Raw genomic sequence first — 22,005 nt, forward strand, 5'->3', positions numbered from 1 at the left:
TCACTGAAGTAAGTGGAAAATACTTATGCAAATGATGCTACTTGGTGACTTCTTTTCTTTTGACTGTTATCATACAAAAAAGATAAATAATTTCTCCAGTAACTATAGAATAACTGATGTTTCCTATGAGAAATAGAAGCTATGGTATAAAAGAAGATTGGTGGCGTTTTTTTTAAAGCCTCAGTTCAGTTAGCCCTCTGCATTCTCTGAGGTCTTGTTTTTTATTTTCTTTCTACCTTCCATTATGGAAGTGGTGTGTGGTTATTCTTTTGTTCTTTGCACGTGTGGGTAATAGGTTGGAGGCTAAAAATGAGTGTACAACTTAGTGTTGGAATTACATTCCATGTTCAACATGAATTGGTGTCCTTTCTTTTGTATGGCTGCAAGGAAATCCACATGGTGCCATTTGGGAAGTAACCGAGATTAATTTCTAGAAATGGCACTGAAATTGAATGTATTAATGTAGTGACACATTTAAAATATTTAATACTTTTAACCAATAATTTTTTTAAAATGTGAGCTTCTTTTACATTTTGCTGGAATAGGAAGAAATAATTGGAATGTACTTTTGTTTCAGTTGAGAAGGTATCCCTGGAACAGTGGAACAGAGGTTTGTGTCATCAGCTTTAACTGAAAGGTACCTCTCTACAATTTGATAGTTTCTCTTTTAAAGGTATATTGCTGACAGAGAGTGGAAGGTGAGGTGAGAAATGGTGAAAATGGGGCTGAAGAAATGACAAGTCTTTCCTGTGTTAGTGCATTCTTAGCATGTTTAGCACAATTTCTTTGCCATGGTGTGAATTGTTGGTTTAGCCTATAGTTCATAAGTATTTAGATTTATAAATATGTTATAAGGCATTATATTCAGGTCATTCTGAAGTAAATGTACAAGAAGAAAGTTGGAAAAGCATAGAGAATTCTGTATGGAATTCAAGTGGAGGTTAGAGGGGGGGTGGAGAGAAAGGAATTGATGGCTTAAGAGAACCTTTAAGAGCTGCAACATTATTTTCTAATGTCTGCAACAGTCATATTGTAGCTGATACTGTTTTTTTCAGACTGTAGGGTTTGGTTTTTGTCACTATACTGCGAAGCAGGCATTGAATTTATGATTTAAGTCAACGACAGCAGGCTATACTAGTGCAGTGTTAAACAAATATGAGGGATAAAATTAACGCAGTGCGATGTGGTGACTGTTCAGTTCCCACGTTGGACTGTGATGCCTTTGCTTTATAGATGGCCAGGTTCCAGCCAGCTTTCACCCCAGAGCTCACTAAATTTAAGAATTGTCACTGTTTCTTGAGCACTAGATGCTTTGTACAAAGTGCACAAGTAACTGGAATGTTGAGCTTGATTCCTAACTACAGTTTACAATCCTGCAGAAAAACTTTCGGGGAGGTGTGACTGTGCTTTTAACAGGAATTGTCTGGGTGACCAGAGGCTTTAGGCTAAACTTTAAAGGAGTGCTAGTCACCCCTGGAGGATGGATCAGTGTGTTTGTTCATGGGAAGAGGGTTCAGTGAAAGCAGTGGATGGGCTGTGCCTCCCTGTGCTCCCTGTTGACTGTGAGCACAGGATCCGATTCCATGCCCAGGGTTCTCTTTGGCAGTCAGAGATGCTTCCCTCTGAAAACTGTTGCCAAGTCAGCACTTCTGCTGAGGATGTTATTTACTTCTGATTCCTTTTCTTGCCCACTGAGGAAAGTGGCATTCTCCACAACTGCAGAGGAACCAGAGTTTGTTTATTTAAACAGAGACATCCCCTCCCAGTTTGTTCTCCATTTTAGGCTGTGTACAGATGTTTTATCAATTTTACTTGGAAACCAATACACAAACCAACTTTGTGGAATTACTGTAGACCCTTATGACAAAGTAGTGTCAGTTTAGTGAGTTTAGTCATATGATTGACATTAACATACAACCATGTTAATTGATTCAAGCCTTCATAGGGTTTACTGCAGTTGCAGACCGAGATCAAGAATAAACTTTGTAACTGGAATGTTAGAGGAGTAGACACCTGTGTGAAGACAAGAACTTGATGCTTCTATTAGATTTTCTCTGTGCTTATTGCATTTGGGAGGCCTCACTGTCATCTGCTGACATCCTGCACTCAGACCTGTGTGTCTACAATCACTGTTGTGCTGAGTTTACAATAAACAATATTGCACAATTTCTGGCCCTGGCATCCGAAGAGGCAGAATGTATTTTGAACGTTTTTTATGCAACACAGTTAACTGAGTTGTATCACTTTTTTTATAGTAATTTTTTTTCCTCAAAACTTTGCAAGCCGTCGGATATCTGATAACCTCTGACAGTGCTCAGATAGCATTCCTGATACTGAATTCCAAGCCAGCTGCTGTGCAGACTGGTGTGGCTAATTGGTTTCTTCGAGATTGTCTTTACTGCACAGACATACATTCCTGACAGAAACTCAGTGTTCAAGGAAGCAAAGGAAACCTAAATCAAGTAGGATTTAGCCTGAGTTGGTTGACCTGTCTGGGAGTACAGAATAAAGCCTAAATTAGCCCAACAGAAATGATATTGCTCCAATATCATTCTGTAATGTGATGACTGTCTTTTGTATTTGTCTAACTGGAGAGACGCTTCAGTTTACCAATGCTTCTGAAACTGTGAGAGCTCTGAGTGTTCAGTATTTGTTCAGTATGTGGAAAACCTGAGGAGAAAATGGTGTATAAAGATGAATCTACTGCTGCCTATCAGTAAATAAGAATGATCGGAGAATAGTGACCACGGTGGCAGCAGAGTCATCACCAGTTTGTGAAGATTGCGCTGAACTTTGAAAATTCATGTTTCACACGTACACATTTGTGTTCAGAGAAAAATGGCAGCAAGGTTGAGAAGGTGTATAGATCAGAGAGGGATTTTCTTGGTGGTATAAAATTCAATAAAAATAAAAAATCAGGCAGCGGTTTTGACAGGGATGATGCGTTAGTCAGTTGTTATACACTGGCAGTTCAGTTGATCTGCTATTTTGTATTATTAGTGACATTAATTTACATTTGGCCTATCTGCTGCAGCCTGACAAAGTATAAAGCTCTTACTGGCTTTGGAGTTGAAAGAATTATTCATTTAGGAAAATCTACTGGCATGGCTTCAGCACACTGGTTTTGTTCTTTTGGTGGCCCTATGAATGTACTGTTCCCTGTGGAAGTGATGTGTGCCCAGGGAGAGCTGTGTTGGTGTGTATATGTGATATAACTGGTAGTGTGTTTCCCTTTGTAGCTGAATCCTGCTACTGATAAGTCTGTAAGGTGAACTTTGATCTTGGCATCATCTGCACTGCAGATTTTTTCTAAGGCTCTTGTCAATGCTTATTCCCATGAACAGTAATTAATTCTAGTTATTGTGATGTTTGTGGATATGGAGTCCTCATTTTGACTAGCATTTTTTTTTTTTTGATCTTGGTGTGTCTTATACACAAAGAAACTACGAAATGACACTTTTCTGAGACCAAAGTCAGGCTGTAGTTTTTTTAGTTGAAGTTAATGAGCAGATTGTGCTTAGCGAGATGTGCAAAGGTTCACAAGAATCCAAGAATGTCAGAAGATATGCAGTTCAACCAGCTTCCCAAGGCCTGTTGTTGCAATGCTGGGCTTGCAAATCGGGATGTACAGACAGGAATTAGCTGCTTCACTCACTTAAAGAATCTGATTGACTTTGCAGAGGGTAAATGCTGCTTCACTTATGTGTGAGTTCAAATCTTTCTCATAGTCCCTGGAAGAATCCGAGTTTATATCCCCCATCAACAAAACTAAAGAGAGTATTTTGCAGAATGAGCACAGCTCAGAGTAAGGAAAAGGAGGTAAATACTCTACAAGTGCAGCACAGGATTCTTTTAATAAAGGTTCTCTGCTGGCGGGTGACTTTTTAAATACACTGTCAGTAAATTAACAGGTCAGACAGGTTCTGCCTGAAAAGAATATACAGACCAAGAGTTCTTTTATTTGTAATTATGAGAGTGGATGAAAGCAAGGTGTGGCCTTTGGCCCGGGAGGAGAGTCAGGATCTGACTAGCTTCTGTGCCTTCAGGTGTATCTCATCTTCCTGCCTGGGTTTCTCCAGCTGTGATAGAGGTGTGATCCTTGCCTCAGGAGGAAGCAGAATATATTCACGTTTGCAAGGTTCCTTGCAGGTAGAAATTCTATGCACATAGTATTTCTAATACGTTGTCTGTATTACATGTTAGAAAACTAACCTGTTGAAAAATAAAAATCCCGATCACATGGCTTCAGTTTAGGTGCATTGTTTCTTCTCTTTGTGGAAAGTAACTGGAAAATATGTAATTCCGTCAATTTTGTTATGGATGTCCAGGTATCTGACTTCAGAGAAAGCTTAAGATAGTGAATTTTTCCTGAAATAGAAGATATCTACATGATTGAGTGCATTTGATGAATGAGACACCTAAGAAAAAAATGTATTTTGACAGTCTTTATCCATCCACACCATTTAAAAGTTGTTGTATTTTGCCAAACCCAAACATTTTAGCACTTTGCAATTGGGCTTCAGAAATGTTCAGTTAAAAAAGTTTTAACTACTTTCAAGTTTTGAGCTCATGGATTCACTTCGAGGCCTGATTTATGTGACTCTTTTTTTTTTTTAATCTGCTAGAATTAAAAGCTGAAAAAAAAAATGTGTGCAATGTCTTCAGATGCCCATGGGAGAAATGAGGCTTTGAGAAAAACATCAATGTTGCAAAACCTTGCAATATCGTGCACTTGCAACATAAAGAACATGGGGAAAAAAGGGCCCAGGTCACTGCTAGATACCAGTTTTTTAGGAGCAGAATCTCCTTATTTCACTTTACACGGTCTGTTAGAACGCTCAGAATATGAAAGTAAACACTGTTCTGGGCCACTCGGTTCTGTTCTGTCGGCCCTGTCATGGCTCTGCTACAGTTGAGTTTTCCTTAAGACACACGTATGGAATACTTGGAAATGATCGGCTCCAGTGCCGTAAGTTTGACTCCTTGGTTCTGGGCGTGATTTGCATCCCGTGCAGGGCAGGTGTGGACAGGAGGATGTGAGAGCCCTGCGGAGGAGCAGGGCTGGGCACTGGCTCCAGCTAGGCAGGCTCACCCTGCCCTCCAGCTCCAGGGAACAGCTCCTGTCGGCTCCTTTGGCACAACCAGGGCACAGGGAGATGGGCTGGAGCTGGAGCTGGGGCTGGAGCTGATTCTACAGAGACACTTCAGACTTTGTGTGGAGATCCCTCTTTGGGCTGTTTTTTTTCTTTTAGATGCAGCTTTGCCACTGGGACGTTTAAACCCATTCCCCAAATGGTGGCAAAGGTGGGGTTCAGAGAAACAAAACGCTGGGAAAAGGGGAATGTCCACTGGTTTTACGTACTGGCTCCACTCTTTTTTTAATTGCGAATTTGTACTTTGTAGGCTACAGACATGTGCAAAGACATTACAGGGTTTTTTAACGTGGTATGACAAATACATTCTGACTTATGGGAGGTGTGATGAATTGTGTCACTAATCCACTTCCACTTTAGACCCTGGCATTGATTTTGGCGACAATATTTGCTTTGCTGTCTCTGATACAGGTTCTTAAGATTGTTTCATGGAGGATTTGATTTATGCATCTGTAGATAAAGAATAAGAATAATTTGAATTTTTCTTGATGGAAAATTGGAAAATAAGAATAATTTGAATTTGTCCTGTTTTAAGTGGTTTTACATTTCTTCTTCTTAATCCACTAAGTACCATTGTCAAAAGTATAAGAACTTATAAGAACACAGAATAATTTAGTACAGTGTCTACTTGAATAAAGTGTGTGATAAAATTAAGCATTTCCACAAAAAAAAAAAAAGAGAAACAAGGTCATCAACTCTCTTCAAGATGTATATTGCTAGGATTTTCTGTATTTGTTTATGTTTAATTACGCCAATAGCATGCATGTGGGAATGTATTTCACATTAATTTTGTTTTAATAAACTGAGGCAATGATGGTATTGAGAAAAATGAACCTGGTTTTAGAAGTCATTATAGGTACACACACGTATATACAGAACCTGTAACTTCACTCAGAGTGAGCTACCTATTGCCAAAAATAAGATAGGGAAAAATGCAGGAAATAATAGGGAAACCCCAGGAATTATTTTCTCCTTATTTATAAAGCGCTCACATTAATTTTGGTGATCTGTTTTAGAGGGGGGATTCGAAGGCTGACCTTTCTGTACTTTTTACTGCCCCTGTAAGAATCAGTTTAAGTTAAGGAGAAGCTCAGAGGTGTCGGTGCCCATATTTTGGATGTTTCTGTGGATCCTGGTCCTGGCAGCATGGGAGAAGGAGCTGCTGGGCTCTGGTGTCTCCAACACTGAACTCCTCAGGGGTGAGATCAGGCAGAGAGAGGGGAAAGCAGAGCAAGGTGAGCTGTCTGAGTGCAGGGCGTGCTTTGGGAGGCAGCAGTGCGTGTTGGCAGAAGAATACAGGGTCTGGGACTGGTTCGGCAAGAGTTTGGGACAAGCAGGTACTAGTCCAGGATCATTGAAAAGAGACGTGGGAGTTGGAGGCTCAGGTGATAAGGCAGCCCAGGAAGGAGGGCGATGGGACAGGAGGAAAACGGGATGCGCAGGAAGGCTGGGAAGCATTTTGCCTGCTTGGTGGATATGAGGAGTTCAGCCTCACTCTTAACTTCTATGGGTACTAGTTTTGTGGAACAGTGCTGGGGGGCAGTTCTGTTCTTTACAACTTACCCTGTTAGGGAGATCCTATATGTTGAAATTTTGAAGATGGTAATTAAATTCAACCTCTTTATTAAAAATGCAGGGTATAGAGCACTCTTGATCATAAACTATTTTTCACTCAGGGCCGTAGTCTCACTTGCTGAGAGGGACAGTGAAAGAACTATTTGATATTTGGGTGGTTTTTTCTGCATTGCTTAGTGTGGAACTTAAACTTTATTTCTGCCCACTGTCCAAACAAAGCCCAACAGGCAGGATTGTTCAAGTCCTTGTAGGTTTTTGTGTGGCTGTCACTGTGCTGCCACAAAGCCACAGTCACACCTGTCACTGTGCTGCCAAAAAGCTTCACAAACCTTTAATTAATATTCACAACACTTTTTTGATATGATTCAATTCAATCATTATTCAGGACCAGAGCCAGTAAATCTTTCTTTGCACAAAATGTGGTGAGGTCCTGTGGGAATAGAGCCTGCAAGGTAAGCAAGTGTGATCATGCAGTGGCAAAGCAGGGTTACCCCAAAAATCCCTTTCCTGGTATATTTTAACTTGTCACTATTTGATTTTTACAATCACTATGATATCCTTTAAACATAGGATAGGTTTCATAAGGCATGTCATGGAAATAGCAGGATGTCTCCAGCTCAGGATTTGTTGTTGTTGTATTGTTTTTTGTTTTGTAACTTTTTTGGTGCTACTTCTTTTAAAACAAAATCACGGCTGAAAATGCTGACAAAACCAGACTTCACCTGGGGGATGTGTGTGTGTGTGCATGCATTTTGGTGCCATGTGGCTCATGGAGCAGTTAGTCAGGGCTGCTCACACACCTTGGAGTCAGTCTTGCTTCCAGACCAATTACCAAGACTGACATAAACTCAGTTATGCTCAATATTAAGGTCATAAACTGAGAGCCTTTGATTTTAAGGATACAATATCATACCTTTGTGCATGGTTTAAATGCTTGTCAGTGCAGGTTGTGTGTATTTGCCTCTTCATTTATCGTTGTCTCAACAAATCAGCAGTTCAGGCTAGCGATGTGACTCCCTATTTAAATTGTCCTAGCCCAGCCCGAGCAATCATTTTCATATGACAGTTCGCTTTCTCTAACTTCTGGAAACAACAAGCCCAGAACTTTTGGCAGTAATATGACTTCATGTAATTAGCTCAGTTCACCTCCTACCACTGTTGGTTTTTTTTTCTCCTTGCTTAGGAGCTGGGATCTGTCTATAGGAGAATTTTATCTGCAGTGGAGCCTTTATCAGAAGGAGTTGCTGGGACCATCTCCTCTTTAGCCACCAGTCCTGTTACAAAATAATGCCTTTTTTGCCCTCTCCTCTTGAAGGAGGAGTATGTGAACTCCAGTATACCCAGGATGACTCTCTTTTTCTAGCACTTTGGGAAGAAGATGGTGTGTCACTGGGTTAGTAGAAGCAAACATTGCTTGTCTTGAGTCCCTGTTCCTGTAGCTGAGAGTACCTGTAGCTTGAGAGAAAGGAAATAAAAAGTCAAGAGAAAAAGGACCAAGACAAAGAGAGGGAAGCTAGTGCGAGGCTAAGAGTGTGACCTGTGACTTCATGTTTGGGGTATCAGTGTCCTAGGATTGTGTATCTTTTGGTGTTGTGTGTGCTTGGGCCTGTCCTGTGGCTCCAGGGCTGGCAGCAACCAGAAGCAGAGGAGCTGAGGCTGCTTTGGAGGGGAACAGGCAGAGGGGATTTTAAAGCCTTGGTTATGAAGTATTACACTTTGGGTGGGGAGGGCTGGGAATTCGTGGTGAGGGAGGATGGGAGGCTCTGGGTAAGTTGGGGTTGATGAGAAAAGTAGGTTCTTAGTGCAGGAAGAGAAGGATGGAATTTAGGGTAGTTGGAGAACAAATCCTGGAGTAAGGGTGTTGAGATGGTTGGAAGGAGACAGAGAAGCTTGTAGATAAGTGAAAGAGAATGATAAAATGGGAAACACTTTAAAAGGCTGAGGAAGTTTTGGGGATGTTATATTTGTCTTGCTTGAGAGGCACTGAATAGAGTTGAGCACAACCTGACACATGGGCAGTGTTCATCAGAGGGGAAGTTTGGAGACTTTATGGTAAATGAAAACCTAACATTTGGGTTTAAAATGGCATTTTTAGCACTGCAGTTTGGAAGCCCCATGTTGCTGTTACACTTTCCATGCTGTGCAATGGTCCCTTCTATTAAAGGTGGTGAGTGATCCTCGTGAGCACTATGTTCCCTAAGAAAAGCAGGGAAGCTACAGGAAATACATGTAAATATAGAATTGGTGGTTTTGTCAGAAAGCTGGAAGTTAATAATTAAATAAGTGTCTTTTTAATGCAAATTGTGAAAAATTTATTTAATCCTTCTTGTTTCTGTTTCATTTTGAAGTGAAAACATCAAATGCACAACAAGAAAAGCTAGTGTTGATAGTTTTGATCGAGAATTTCCAGCAGTCTCTGAGTTTCAGAGTAAAAATTACCCTTTTGGAAGGAAAAATTACTTGCCTTGTGTGAACCTGTAGAATTGAAAATGGTAACTTTGATCCATTGGAAAAAGGAGGATTTCAGCTTCCTGTTCACTGTTAGTACTTTTCACGGGTGGAAAACAGGAATGTTTGAAGCTGATGGTTGTTTTTTGGAACAGGAAGAGCTCGACTGCTTTTGTGAGGTTTTCCCTTATACGGGGGCTGACGGGAGTGTTATTTCTCTATTTCTGAGACCTGTGAATTTGTGCTTATGGACAGTGAGGGCACCCTCTGCAGTAGGCAGCGGAATTAGTACAATTTTTGACATTCCGCATGCATGTTACATAACATGCACGTATGTGTGCGTATGTGTGTGTGTAAATCCTATACAGCTACAACATATTCTTTCTCGTAATGCTGCTTTAAACAATGCAACAGCAACACTTCATGGTTCTTTTTTCTAATTTTCTTCTATTTGATCTGGAGGACATCCATCAGGATCATGAGCAAAGGTGCTGTTCTCTGGCTGGCTGGGGTTTTATGAGCACTACAGTTTGGGATAAGTGAGAGTGTGTTTAGGGTTTGGGGTTTTTTTTCTTAATGTTGTAAAAACCAACTTATTGCGGTCAAATACTTTAAAAATATTAGAGAATAAGACCTTCGGTTGGAATAGTCTTAGAACTTCAGTGAAATTTCATTTTAAGTTAATGAAGTAGATTGCAAGTTATAAAATTGGGATCTGTCATAGGTACTTACTAATATTTTCATCTTAACATTTAGGATAAGTAATTGCTTTAACATTTAGAAGCCAAATTAAATTTGTTTCGTAAGAAAAGTTGTGATTGATTTTGCTACATGGGATAGCATTGGGATTTTATCTCATTTATAAGGCTGTTACGTGGGTTACTGTAATATTTAGTCTGTGTGCAAGTAAGGTCAGCTCCACAGATCTACATATGTTGACATCAAAGCTCAATTAGGCCCTGTGTGTGTGTATATATATGTATTTATATATATATCTTATGTCTCACCAAACAAGCTGTAAGGGAAAATGTTTTCAAAGACTTTAGTAATCTTAGAGCTCTTTGCTTTATTTCTAAACCCTGTAATTAGTGGGTTCTGGAAACTGGATTTGCTTCTTCCCAAAGCTGAGGGATATGCACAGTAATTTTGAAATCTAACCTCTAAACATGGGCTGGCTCCTAACTTTTCTAAGTTAAAAGTATTTGAGATGCCTCAGCATCAAGCTGGTTTAGAATTGGCTTTTTTCTTTAATACTCTCATTTTTTTATCTTCTCATTTCTCATATTGGAAGAACATGAAGTGTTTCCTTTGCCCTGTTAGCACAGTAGCAGGGCATGGCAAAGTTAGACTTCACTGTTTGCATCTGGAGGCTCCAATGGTGTTTGAGACTCTTTGTAGATCAAGTTTAATTATGTTTATGATTATCATCAACCCTTCAGAAATTTATATTAGCAGGCAAATAACAGGAAAGATTATCAAGTTTTTAATTAGCACATAACAATTTTTCAGCCTAGATAAACTACACTTATCTGTTATGTATTCTAGCTGCATTATTGAAGTGTTGTCAGCCCAGCTTAAGAGAATAAAAAGATAAAAACACCAGCAAATTGTGAATTGCAAGGTACCATTCAGAAATGAAAAAAAATTCTTGGTAAACCTGATCTCAAGCCTGCTGCTCACTTTGAGCATGCATTCAGGGAATGAGGTCAGGATAAATCAGGTGCTATTGAGTTTTCTTGTTTGTGTTCCACCTGGTAGCATTTGGAGTGATCCTCTGCTTCATTCCTTCGACTGCCCCACGGCCTTTGGCAGGTGCAAAATAGTTCTGGAGGTCAGAAGGAACAGTAGATCGTGTGCTTTCCAAGCCCCTGCTCACCATCAATTAAAAGCTTTTAAAAGCACTTTAAGCTTGGAAACAACCAGGAGTTACAGCTTTTGTGCCACAGCCAGAGAACATAAGGTGATGGAAGGACGCGGCTCAAGTCCTGGGTCAGTGTGATCCCACTGATGGGAGCGAAGTGGCTCCTTCCAGTTGCCAGCTGTGTCTTTTTGGAGACACAAAGTACCTGCTGGAGCAGCAGCTGCTCCTGGTGGCCTCACAGAGGACCTTTGTGCCCATTTTATATAGTCACCCATGGAGCTAAATGTCACTATTGCCAAAAAACCCCCCCAAACCCAAGTGGGAGCTCAGACAAGACTTGCCTGTGCCCTGCCTTGGGCCCTGGATTGTCTGTCCCCTCACCCTGTCCTCAACTGCCATGTGAAAATGAGCTGTGGTATGAGCAGGTGTGTTTAGTTTGGGGTAGAAGGCAAATGGCTTTCTGAGGATGATGGGGGGAGGGGAACTGAAAGGTAGAGGGAGAGGGTTCTTGCTGATGAGGACAGGATTTAATTAACCAAAAAGCTTTGTGAGTTGTTAAGTGCCTCAGAGTTTTTTGATCTGATATGAAATGGCTGGTTCTAAATCTCTAAATATTTACAAATAAGTGATCTGAATTTTTTATTTACATTCACAGTGATATGCTGTTTAAAATCTGTGTCTTCAAAAAACTAATACAGAATGAGATCTGCAGTACAGCAAGATATTTTTAAAAAACTAATAATAAAAATCCAGCTGCCAGTCCCAACAAGCCATTACCATCCATTCCCGGGCCCTAGAAGAGCTTGCAACTCCAGATATTCTTGGGTGTCACTATATTTTTGGTTTCTCTGGGATTTTATTCAGTGGGAAAAGGAGCCAGGGTGCCTGCTGGCTTGGTCCTGCTGGGAATAGAGTGATTCCTAACATAAGTTACCCAGCAGTTTGTGAGTCCAGTACACACACACAGTCATAAACAGAATTCCTTACTAGATAATACTGTGTTTGGGGTTTTGAAGCAATATTGAGTAAGGTAGGGTATGACAATGAAAGAATATACAAATTATTTTGTTACAACTTAATATTGAGTGTAAGTCTACTATTTCATTTTTGAGAAGCTCCACTGATAATAGCAACAACATCTTTTGTGTTCCATAATGTCTAACATGTTTTTGAAACCTTCAGCTAGCGAAGGACAGGTAAAACAAGAAGACAAGCACTGAAGCACTGACTTTATTCAGAGATGGTCTAACTGGTAGGGCTTTTTTCTTTATTTTTTTAAGGCTGTGAAAGGAAGCAGTAGTTTGTGATTAAAATCTATTTGCAATGTACCTTTATGATTAAAAAAAAAAAAAAAAGAGTCCACATCTGAAAGAATGTGTGTTTTGATACCTTCTGTTCACTGGTGCAGTTGTCAGTACTTAACGCTTCATAAGAAGTGTATAAAGTTGGTATGTTTTGTGGTATCTGACTCACTGAGCAGAGCTGAGTTGTCTTTTGCTCTCTGTGGGTGTCGGAGGCACAGCTGTGAGATAGCTGCTTGCAAGGAACTTTAAATGTCATTTTTCTTATAATGCATCTCTGAACTTCCTGTGTGTTCAATCCGTTTTAAATGTGTTTTCTCATCAAATCTGAATGTATTTCAAAGCAAACAACCCATCTTGCTTCAAGGAGAATTTTTGTTTTGTTTTTCCCTGTGAAATGTATTCTAACTGAAATATAAGAATTGAGGTGTGAAGCGCAGCAGTTTTGCAGTGGAGTGCACGGAAGAAGAAAAGCAACCTTTTTTCTTCAGGCACATCGCCACCTAGCAGCTGGCAACTCAAAATTGCTCATTTCTTAGTTAAAGAAAAAAGGTAAAACCTGGTTTTAAGTGCTTTATTCCTCCACTACCTCCTTGGTGCATACTGAGGTATCAGTAGATGCAGTGTCCTGACCTCAGGAGCTGCAGCAGATAACTGTCCACTCAAAAATGGAATTATACTGAACAGCACTGCATGGTCACACAGACACACCAGAGTGTGTCTCACCTCTATAAAGACTATTTTTTCTCTCAGTTGCAAAATTGGTCACTGTATAAATAGCTGTTCTTTACTGATGATCAAGGCTGAAATTTCAGTTGTCTCTCTTTTGTGGTGTCCATTCTTGTCCAGTGATGCCATTTTCCCACTGAAAGATGTTGTGTGGTGTGGAGTGGAGGCCAAGCTGATAAAACTGCACCAAAGCCATTTTCTCAATCTCTTCAGCACTACTGCCTGAGGCAGCAGCAAGTGTGAGAATAAAGAGGGAGGAGAGGGTGGGAAGGGCAGTAGTCCATTGGCTGAGGACAGCGAAGGAAAGGCAGACAGCAGAGCTCAGTGGTAGCTTGCTTGAAAACATTTGTTCTAAAGCAGCTCAGTGTATGTTTAAGTGCTGTCAAAACCATATAAACTCTTACTGTCAAGTCTGATATTATAGACTTGATATATTAAGGATTTTTTCTCTGCAAAAATTCAAGTAGCGAATATGTACAATTGTACCTCATTGCACTCTACAGCTTCTTCATGAGGGGAAGAGGAAGGGCAGGCACTGATCTTTTCTCTGCGTGGACAGGACCCAAGGGAATGGCCTGAAGTTCTGTCAGAGGAGGTTTAGGCTGGACATTAGGAAAAGGTTCTTCCCCCAGAGGCTGGTTGGGCACTGCCCAGGCTCCCCAAGGCAGTGGGCACAGCAGCAAGGCTGCCAGAGCTCCAGGAGGGTTTGGATGATCCTCTGGGGCACAGGGGGTGACTCTTGGGGATGAGGCTGTGCAGGACCAGGAGTTGGACTTGATGATCCTTGTGGGTCCCTTCCAACTCAGCATATTCTGTGGCTCTGTAAGTTTTATATGAAGTCCTATCATTGCTCAAATAAGGCAGGCCTGTGTGTTTTTATCATGGAGAAGTTTTATCAGCATTAGGAACCAGTGACTCAATAACACTCATGACATGCACTGTAACTCTTTGGAAAGGTAAGTTTCTCAAGCTCTTTTTAAATCTGAAAAATGCTTTGTGGTTCTCCTCAGCTGTTGGTACATCCACAGCAGTGCTTTCGTTGGGGCAGATGTTTGCTTTCAGAGTGAACCTCCTGATTGCCCTTCTTTGATCTGCATCACAGAGAGGTCTCGGCCATGGACTAGATGTGTTCAGATGAAAAGAAGCTGGGAAAAATGCAGTGAGGGTGCCCCTGATGTGCTCCAGCTGCTGAGGGACATTTGTCTGTCTATCTGAATAAAAGCCAGATCAGGGAAAACGTGTGGAGCTGAGAAGGTTGAGTCCACTGCTCCAGGTGCTTCACGCCACTGTATGCTCTGAGAGAGAATTTGGTGTTTTCTTATTTTGAGAACTGTAGAAGGGCACAGAAATCTTTCAAACTCCACCCTAATGCATGGACTAGTGCAGGTGTCTGCCTATGGAGGGGGCTCTAAGGGCTCTAAGGTCCTTTCCAACCCAAACTATTCTATGACTAACTGGCAAAAGACACTTTTAGTCACCTGGGTTTGACAATGGTGATTTTTCTACTCATTAGAACCATCTTTTTTTTTTTTTTCTGTATTTTGCTATCCTTGCTTCAGTACACTTCTGTGATAGGACATTCTTGTGTGAAGACTGAATTTGCTTTCCTGTACTAAAGTGAACCAGAAGATCACTGTCTGTCTGCTATGTGGGATAATTAGAATCAACTCCCATGTGAAGTCCCCAGTGATTCCACGCCCTGTGGATTTCCTTTTACCTCTAGGGGATGCTGTTGTGTTAAAGTTCTAGTGTTTTAACATTTGATCTATAGATCTGGGTGTTTATCTGCCTGACAGAAGGAAAAAATGTGCAATCCTGTGGGAAGTACTCCAGCTAGCATGAAGCAGAGATACTACAGCTTGTAACTGTGTTTGCAACGATCAATATGTAGAAGAACAGAAGGAACTAAAAAAGGTCCTGGGGGATGTTAATAGCTTGTTTTTCAGTGTAGGTTCCATCCAACCTGCTGATGCATTGATTATTGATTGCAGTTCAGTGGAAGGTCTCTCAGACGGGTGAAGTGTTTGATGAACAATCAACACCTGTTTAGAGCAATCTGGATCAATGATTTGTTGACAGGAACCAAGTACTTTATAGTGACCTTGGCAGTATTTAAAGTTAATGTCTGCTGGACTTGAATTTGTTGAGCTGATAAGTTTTCTTTCGAAGAAGGGGTTCCTATGAATGGATTTTGTATTTAAAATATAATATAAGAGATGTGTTTACATTGATAATTCCCCCCCCATTATTTCACTAGGCATTACCTTATTTTCAGCGTAGATATTTTAATTTAGAAATTCATAAAGCTTCCAGTGTTTGGTACCAGTTTATTATTATTTATTGTGAAACATCTGAGTTGTTCATTACACAATATTTGACAAGTCCAATCAGAGTGTACTGTGCTGCTGAAAGCCATTTCACATAATAGTGATCATTACTGCCTAAAAACCTGTACACCAGTAACAACTGGTCTCATAAAGAAGAATTAACTTATTTATTGGTGTCTGGACAGCACTACTGAGTATTCAGTGGTTTGTAGACAACACCTAACCATGCTTTTCCAAACAGCTTGAAGAAATATATATCCTTGAATAGAGAGGAGAATTCATATTGGCCTTGGAACTGTTATGCCCATGTGTAGCTAACACAGTGTGCACACCCTGTCTTGTAGGCCTGTGCTCTAAAGGAGCGTAGAAAAACAGTGTTTTCTTTTCTTCCTTGTCACCTGCACCTCTCAGAAAGATTTAAGCATTTTAAATTGGAGAAATTAAATACTTTTCTTATCCTTCCTAAGTATCCAATAAAAGTGTAGCATTAGTTTAAATTCAGGGGTGCTCTCTATGGTAAAAACTGTACATATCAAAATATTGTCCCCAAAATATTTTGTATACTTATGTAAGAAACTTGCATTTCGTGGTGAAGAAATGCACCTCTCTTTTGTTAGCGTTGTAGGTGGGGATTTTTATTGCAGTTTATATCTTAAAGGGCTAAGATCTCTCAGTGCCTTTATTAGATGGCTGGTTTAATTTGATGCGATGGTGTAGAATATCTTTGAGTATGCACAATGTGGTTTGCTATGCAAAACTTCCAGGCCCCTACTTAAAAATCGTAATGAGCTTTTCATTATTAAAAAATATTTCTCTTTCTAGAAAATACTATGGGCTACTTTGGTCTGCCTGGTTGCAACTTTTGCAGTAACAAATCCTGTGAGGTGAAAAAACAACTGCAACCTTTTTATTAGGTACCATCCAAGAAAAGTGCTGTTACCTCAGCATTAAGTACCCATAAGTTTTTACACCATGTTAAAGTAGTGTAGATTAATAGCATTTCCAATTAGGAGAGTGCCCTTCTTGTATATAAATAATCAGTAAAGGGCTTCTTAACCTTCAGCTCCCCAGCCATTCGGGGGCTTTGTTTCTTGCTCTGTTGAATTCAGCACTGTTAGTGGCCATTCTCTTTCAGCTGAAGCACCTAGGTAGGTAACACACAGGACTGCCTTGTGTATCTCAAATGAGGAGAAACCTTATTTAGGTTCTAGGCAGTCTTCCTTAGAAGATTCAGTAGATACCAGTAGTAAATTTAAGTAAACTAGCTACGTCGTTTACTGAAATACCCAGAGCATTCAAGCAGTAATTTTCAAAATGCCATCACCAAATGGGACTCCACGAGTTGCCTCTGTCATGTCGTATCTTCCCCTTCTCTAATAGAGGGAAGAAGTTCTCAGGGTGGAAATGAAAATGTTTTACTGGTTCTCACTGTCTGCTCTCATATGTATGATGAAGATTCTCCATCCCAGAGAGGCAGGCATGAGCCTCCAAGCCTAAGAGGGCAGAGGGAAGATTAGGACTCCATTAGCTTTTTTTGTTTGTCTTGGACCAAACTTCCCCAGTGTTTGTCTTTCCTGTCAACCCAGAGGTCAGGTGCTGATGGGCTGCAGGAAATGCAGACTGATGCCCATAGGGATAGCACATGCTTACACCCATGCAAATGTTCTGCCCTCTCAGGATGAGTCACACACATCTGTATAAGCAGCCAGAGCCTTTATTATCAAGGTTGGGAGTGCAGAAGGAGAGACCACATCCTGAGATGAGAGGGATGCAGCACCAATCTCCATCATTTCTGTCATCTAACTGGAGCTTTGGCAGCTGTTAAAGATCCAGAGCCCAGAATGTTTAACCGCTAATAGCCCTTAAAAAATCAAATGTGGCTGTGCCCTGACAGAATCGTAGCAATGTGTGCAGTGCCTGTTTACATGCACAGGCAGAAACCTTTTTAAATGATATAAATTATATACATTATATACATTATATTATAGTATATAAATTATATACATGGGAAAATGGCCACTGTACCTTGCGCCTTTAATTTTAATTGTCTTTTTAGTTCCTGTGATTCCACTTATCATTCGAGTGATACCATTCTGTGATTCTAGAGCTGCTGTTCTGCCCTGTTACTGTAAGGCACCACCATTTTTCACTATAAGGCATATTTGAGGCTGTGCTAGGGAATGAAATAGGCATTGAAGAGTCAGAATTAGTTTAAAATAGAAGGCTCAGCATCTGACCAAAACGTTGCTGTGTGCCGGTGTTCTTTCCGGTTACTGCAAAGCATCATCATTTCTGTCATCTAACTGGAGCTTTGGCAGCTGCTAAAGATCCAGAGCCCAGAATATTTAGCTGCTAATAGCCCTTAAAAAATCCAGTGTGGCTGTGCCCTGACAGAATCGCACCAATGTGTGCAGTGCCTGTTTATATACATAGACAGAAACCTTTTAAAACTATATATATGAACTATATACAGGGGAAAACGGCCACTGTACCACGTGCCTTTAATTTTAATTGTCTTTCTCATTTCTGTGATTCCATTTATCATTCCTGTGATAGCATTCCGTGATTCCAGGGCTGATGTTCTGTCCTGTTGCTGTAGAACCACATTATTTTTCACGGTAAGGCACTGGGGTGTGTGAGACGGTGCTAGGGAATGAAGCAGGAGCTGAAGAGTCAGGATTAGTTTTCAACAGAAGATCAGCATCCGGCCCAAAAGTTGCTGTGTGCTGGGTTGTGCCCGTGCCCGGAGGAGGCCCCTCAGCTCCGCGGCTGCGGCTTCCTCCCCTTCCACCCACCGCCTCCTCCTCCCGGGCGGTGTTTCCTGTGAGCGCCGCTCTGACGCGGCCCCGGGCCGGCCCTCCCTCCTTCTCCAGCCCCCCCCCGCCCCAGCTCCGACACTGGGCGCTTTTTGGGCTGATCTGGTGCACAAAGCATCCCCGACATCCCAGCGGCCGCGCGTGCGCGGGAGGCGGACCGGGGCCGGGATCGGGATCGGGATCGCGGTCGGGATCGGAGCGGGGCCCCGGCGGGCAGTGCCGGGCACTGCCGCTGTCAGCGCCGGCGCTTGCAGCGGGATCCCCCCCGGCAACTGCCCTCCCTTCTCTCCCCTGCCGCCTTTTCCCGACGGGTTTGCTTTGCTTTTCCACTTTTTTTTTAAACAAACAAACAAGCAAACAAACTTGAAAAAAGCATTGGGAAGCCCTCGCACAGCCCCCCCCGTCCCCGCTGCGCGTTACCCCTCGGCGGGCTGGCAGAGGAGCGTGTGCGGTGGAACCCACGCTCCCCGTCCCGACCCGCTCCAGGCTGGGCCTCGCGCTGCTGGAGTTTGAGAGCCTGGAAAGCCTCGGCACCGTCTGCCCGGCCGCCTCCCCCTCCCTGAGCCCGGGCCAGAGCGAGCGAGCCGGTCCTCTCCGCCAGCTCGATAAATGCTGTTTATGAGGATGGACCTGTTGAACTACCAGTACTTGGACAAGATGAACAACAATATCGGCATCCTGTGCTACGAAGGTAATGGTGCCTTTTCACGGGAGGGTAATGGATCCCTTCCACGGGAAGGCAGCGCTTCCCTTCCACGGGGGTTGGAATGGATCCCTTCACCGAGCGCTGTTTGCTGTTGTTTGTCAGCGGGAGTGTTCCCTCTGGAGATCGGCGGTATGGTACACCCCGCGGGCTGTTGTCAGAGCTTTGAGGGCAGGAATTTCTTTCTTTTCGTTTGTTTTTTCTATTCTTTTTTTACAAGACGAGTTTCCAGCGGCAACTTTACTTTTTCCTACAGACAGGATTGCTCAGACCGAAGGCCCGCGGTGCGGGTGGGGGTTTGTCCGTCGCTCCCGGAGCTGTGGGAGAAGCGGTGCGAGGACGGGCGAGTTCCCGCGTGGGTCCCTCGGCGTTGCCCAGCACGGCTCGTTGGCCAGGCCGGGCTCCGCCGTGTCCCCCTCGGGGCCGTGTCCATTGTTCGGCCGCTCCATCCCCTCCTCTCCTCCTCCAGCACCGCCCCGCGCTCCGGCCCCCGCCGGGAATTACACAACGCGGGTTGTGCTCCTGGAACCCGGCGCTGAGTTCCCCTGGTGTCGCCTCCATCCAGGGTAGGCTGGCGCTTGCTCTGCACACTGTCAGCATTCAGAGCCCTGTTGGGAAGGCGCCTGAGGTAACAGGGCAAAATCAGTTTCTTAATCTAATGGAGTTTTTCTCTACGTGCGTCTCGAAGAAGCGGTTATGGCTTGGCTTTGCCTGGAAAGAAGGGCACCACAGAGCTAATTCAGCTTGGCAGTAGAACTGTTTTTGCTGTAGCCACACACAAGCACTGCGAATTTTTTTTTTTCTTTCTGATTCAGCAGAAACATTTTCCATGTTCGTTTGGAAAATTATCTTGCTGTAGTTGTCAGGAATGAAATAATATAGAGTATACATAGGCCCAGGAGATATCTATTCGTACTCCAGACCAGGCCAGGCCAGGCCAGAACACAGGGAGCTTAATCTCACTTTGGAAAATAGTCTTTTCTATCACTAAACCAGCATGGCCACATTTCTTCCCTTCTGGAAGTGGAGTGGCTCCCTGTTGAACTGTTAATATCTTTGTTTCTTTTTATTTTGGTTTCTTTCTTCTTTTTCTTTCCTGCATGAATAGGTATATATTCGTTTGAATAAAGCTCTTTTACAGAAGATTGAGCTGAAAAATATAGAGCTGGGGTTCAATGGAGTTGAATTTCCAACCTCTTTCTTATCCTTTCTTTATTAGCATAAGAAAACTAGTTTTAAAGAAAATAAATAAAGAAAAACAACTTGCAGGAAACTAACTTCTTCATTGCTCTCTACAATAACCAGTATTTTCTTTGGAAACAATCAATAACTTCTGATGAAGACCATAGCATTGTATGCAGAACTTTATTTATGTAGTTTCTGAGTGTTTTGTTGACTAAGTTTGTTGACCTGTAATTTTGGCTCATTAGTTCAATTCATTGTAATTATGCCTAGTATTTATGGAAGATTCTTTCCAGCCCCTTTTCCCCCCCACCCTTTTCTCCAGTAATTGTTATTTAACTGGATCTTAGCTTTAATAGTTCAAAAGCAAAAGAACAGCTTAAGAAATACACTCTATTGGACCAGTTTTTGTTTAGTTTAAACATCTGTTGCTTTTTTTCTTATTCTTGAAGTTAACATTTTTAACACTAAAATAAACACACACAAAATGAAGAAAAGAAAAGCAAAACTTCAGTGGTGTTTATAGTGAAGTGTTTATATCCCAGTGGCTTAAAAAGTATAAATACTGGCAACATCTGCACTGAACTCAAAGGGTGTTTTAGAGAAGCCTACAGATCTTCCAGGCCTCTGTCATACTATTTCTTTTATAAGTGAGTTGTGTCAGCAGTGATGGATCTTGTCTTTTCAAAGGCACTGCTGCAGTAGTAACTATATTGACAACAAAGTATCCTTTCAAAGTCAATGAATTAGCATTTACTGAATGTCACACTTTAACTACTTATAAATAGGTGCCTTCCTGAAAAGTACTTTCGGAGAAGGATAAGATACAAATGCATTGTATGATGGGAAAATAGGTTTGGAATTTCAGAGGAAAGAATGAAGGGCCTATATGCCGCAGGATGGAAGTGAGATGGGTTCCTTATTCCTTTAGATTCTCTCTTGAAACAGTTGTTTTTGCTTATTGGTGAAATGTGTCAGTATCATTTTATGAGGTTTACTACTGATTTTAATCTTTTGTCTCTGACACAAGCCACTGGAACTCTGTGCTATTGATTTGTAGCTGCACCTTGTGGATAAGAAATGTATTGGAACACAGAAACAGGAAGAGTTCTTCCATCATGTGCATTTGGTGGACCTTTAGTTTGACATGGAATAAAAGAGTATAATTTGCAGCCCAAGATGAGTCCTGCTTTTTCTTGCCCAGCAAGAGTCACAGATAGCAATTTGTTATCTGTAAGCTCCAAACTATTGAGTTAATACCAGCACTGGGATAGTCTTCCTTGGCTGGTAGGTGCAAGAAACTCCCAGGAACCTCTGGGAGGTTGCTAAGTTGTGCCATTCGTGTTCACGCTCCAGCAAGTATGGAAATATTGTCCAAATGCTGTTTAGTTCATAAAACAATTTCTGATTTTGGCTAGTCTGGGGGAAGAATGTAAATGATGTTAACATAAATGAGATCTGCTTCATGGACAGAAAAGCGTCATTTTGCTGAGGCTGGGGGAGAAATGGGAGATCAGAAGTTCTCCTATTAACATTTAAGAGGTAACGGTGTGTTGTAGATTTACCTGATGACTTTGTAGATGAAACCTGAATTGAAGTTGACTGTTTTTTCAAAAATACTTTTGCCCTTTATTCCTTTTTTTTTTTTTTTTTTTTACTGTAAGATTGCTGTAGCACTGGCACAGGTTGCCCAGTAAGGTTATGGAGTTTCTGCCTTTGGAGATACTCAAAACCTGTCTGGACATGGCCCTGAGCATTCTGTCCTGGTTTTGAGCAGGAGGTTTGGACTAGATGATCTCTAGAGGTGACTTTCTAGCTTCAACACTTGGGAAGTTCTGTACACTCACATAATTAAAGCAGCCACAGCCAGGAAAAGGATTATAACTCGAGATGAAGTGAGAAGGGGGTCC

General features: G+C 41.8%; 1 protein-coding gene across 4 annotated transcripts in view; it reads left to right on the plus strand.

The window, feature by feature from the left end:
- Positions 1-22,005, plus strand: part of VGLL4 (vestigial like family member 4) — an 84,125-nt gene that overhangs the window by 19,409 nt on the left and 42,711 nt on the right. Inside the window, exon 1 of one of the 4 annotated variants that reach the window (XM_032698617.1) lies at positions 18,562-18,901. The exons of 2 other annotated variants lie outside the window; for them this stretch is intronic. In XM_032698617.1, the coding sequence (XP_032554508.1) occupies positions 18,820-18,901 (82 nt within the window). In that variant the 5' untranslated portion in view covers positions 18,562-18,819. Of the gene's footprint in view, positions 1-18,561; positions 18,902-22,005 lie in introns of those variants that run through there. One more of the 4 variants, XM_032698618.1, reaches the window with a different exon arrangement.

The sequence above is a fragment of the Chiroxiphia lanceolata genome, chromosome 11 (genome assembly GCF_009829145.1).
Source record: "Chiroxiphia lanceolata isolate bChiLan1 chromosome 11, bChiLan1.pri, whole genome shotgun sequence".
Lineage (NCBI taxonomy): Eukaryota > Metazoa > Chordata > Aves > Passeriformes > Pipridae > Chiroxiphia > Chiroxiphia lanceolata.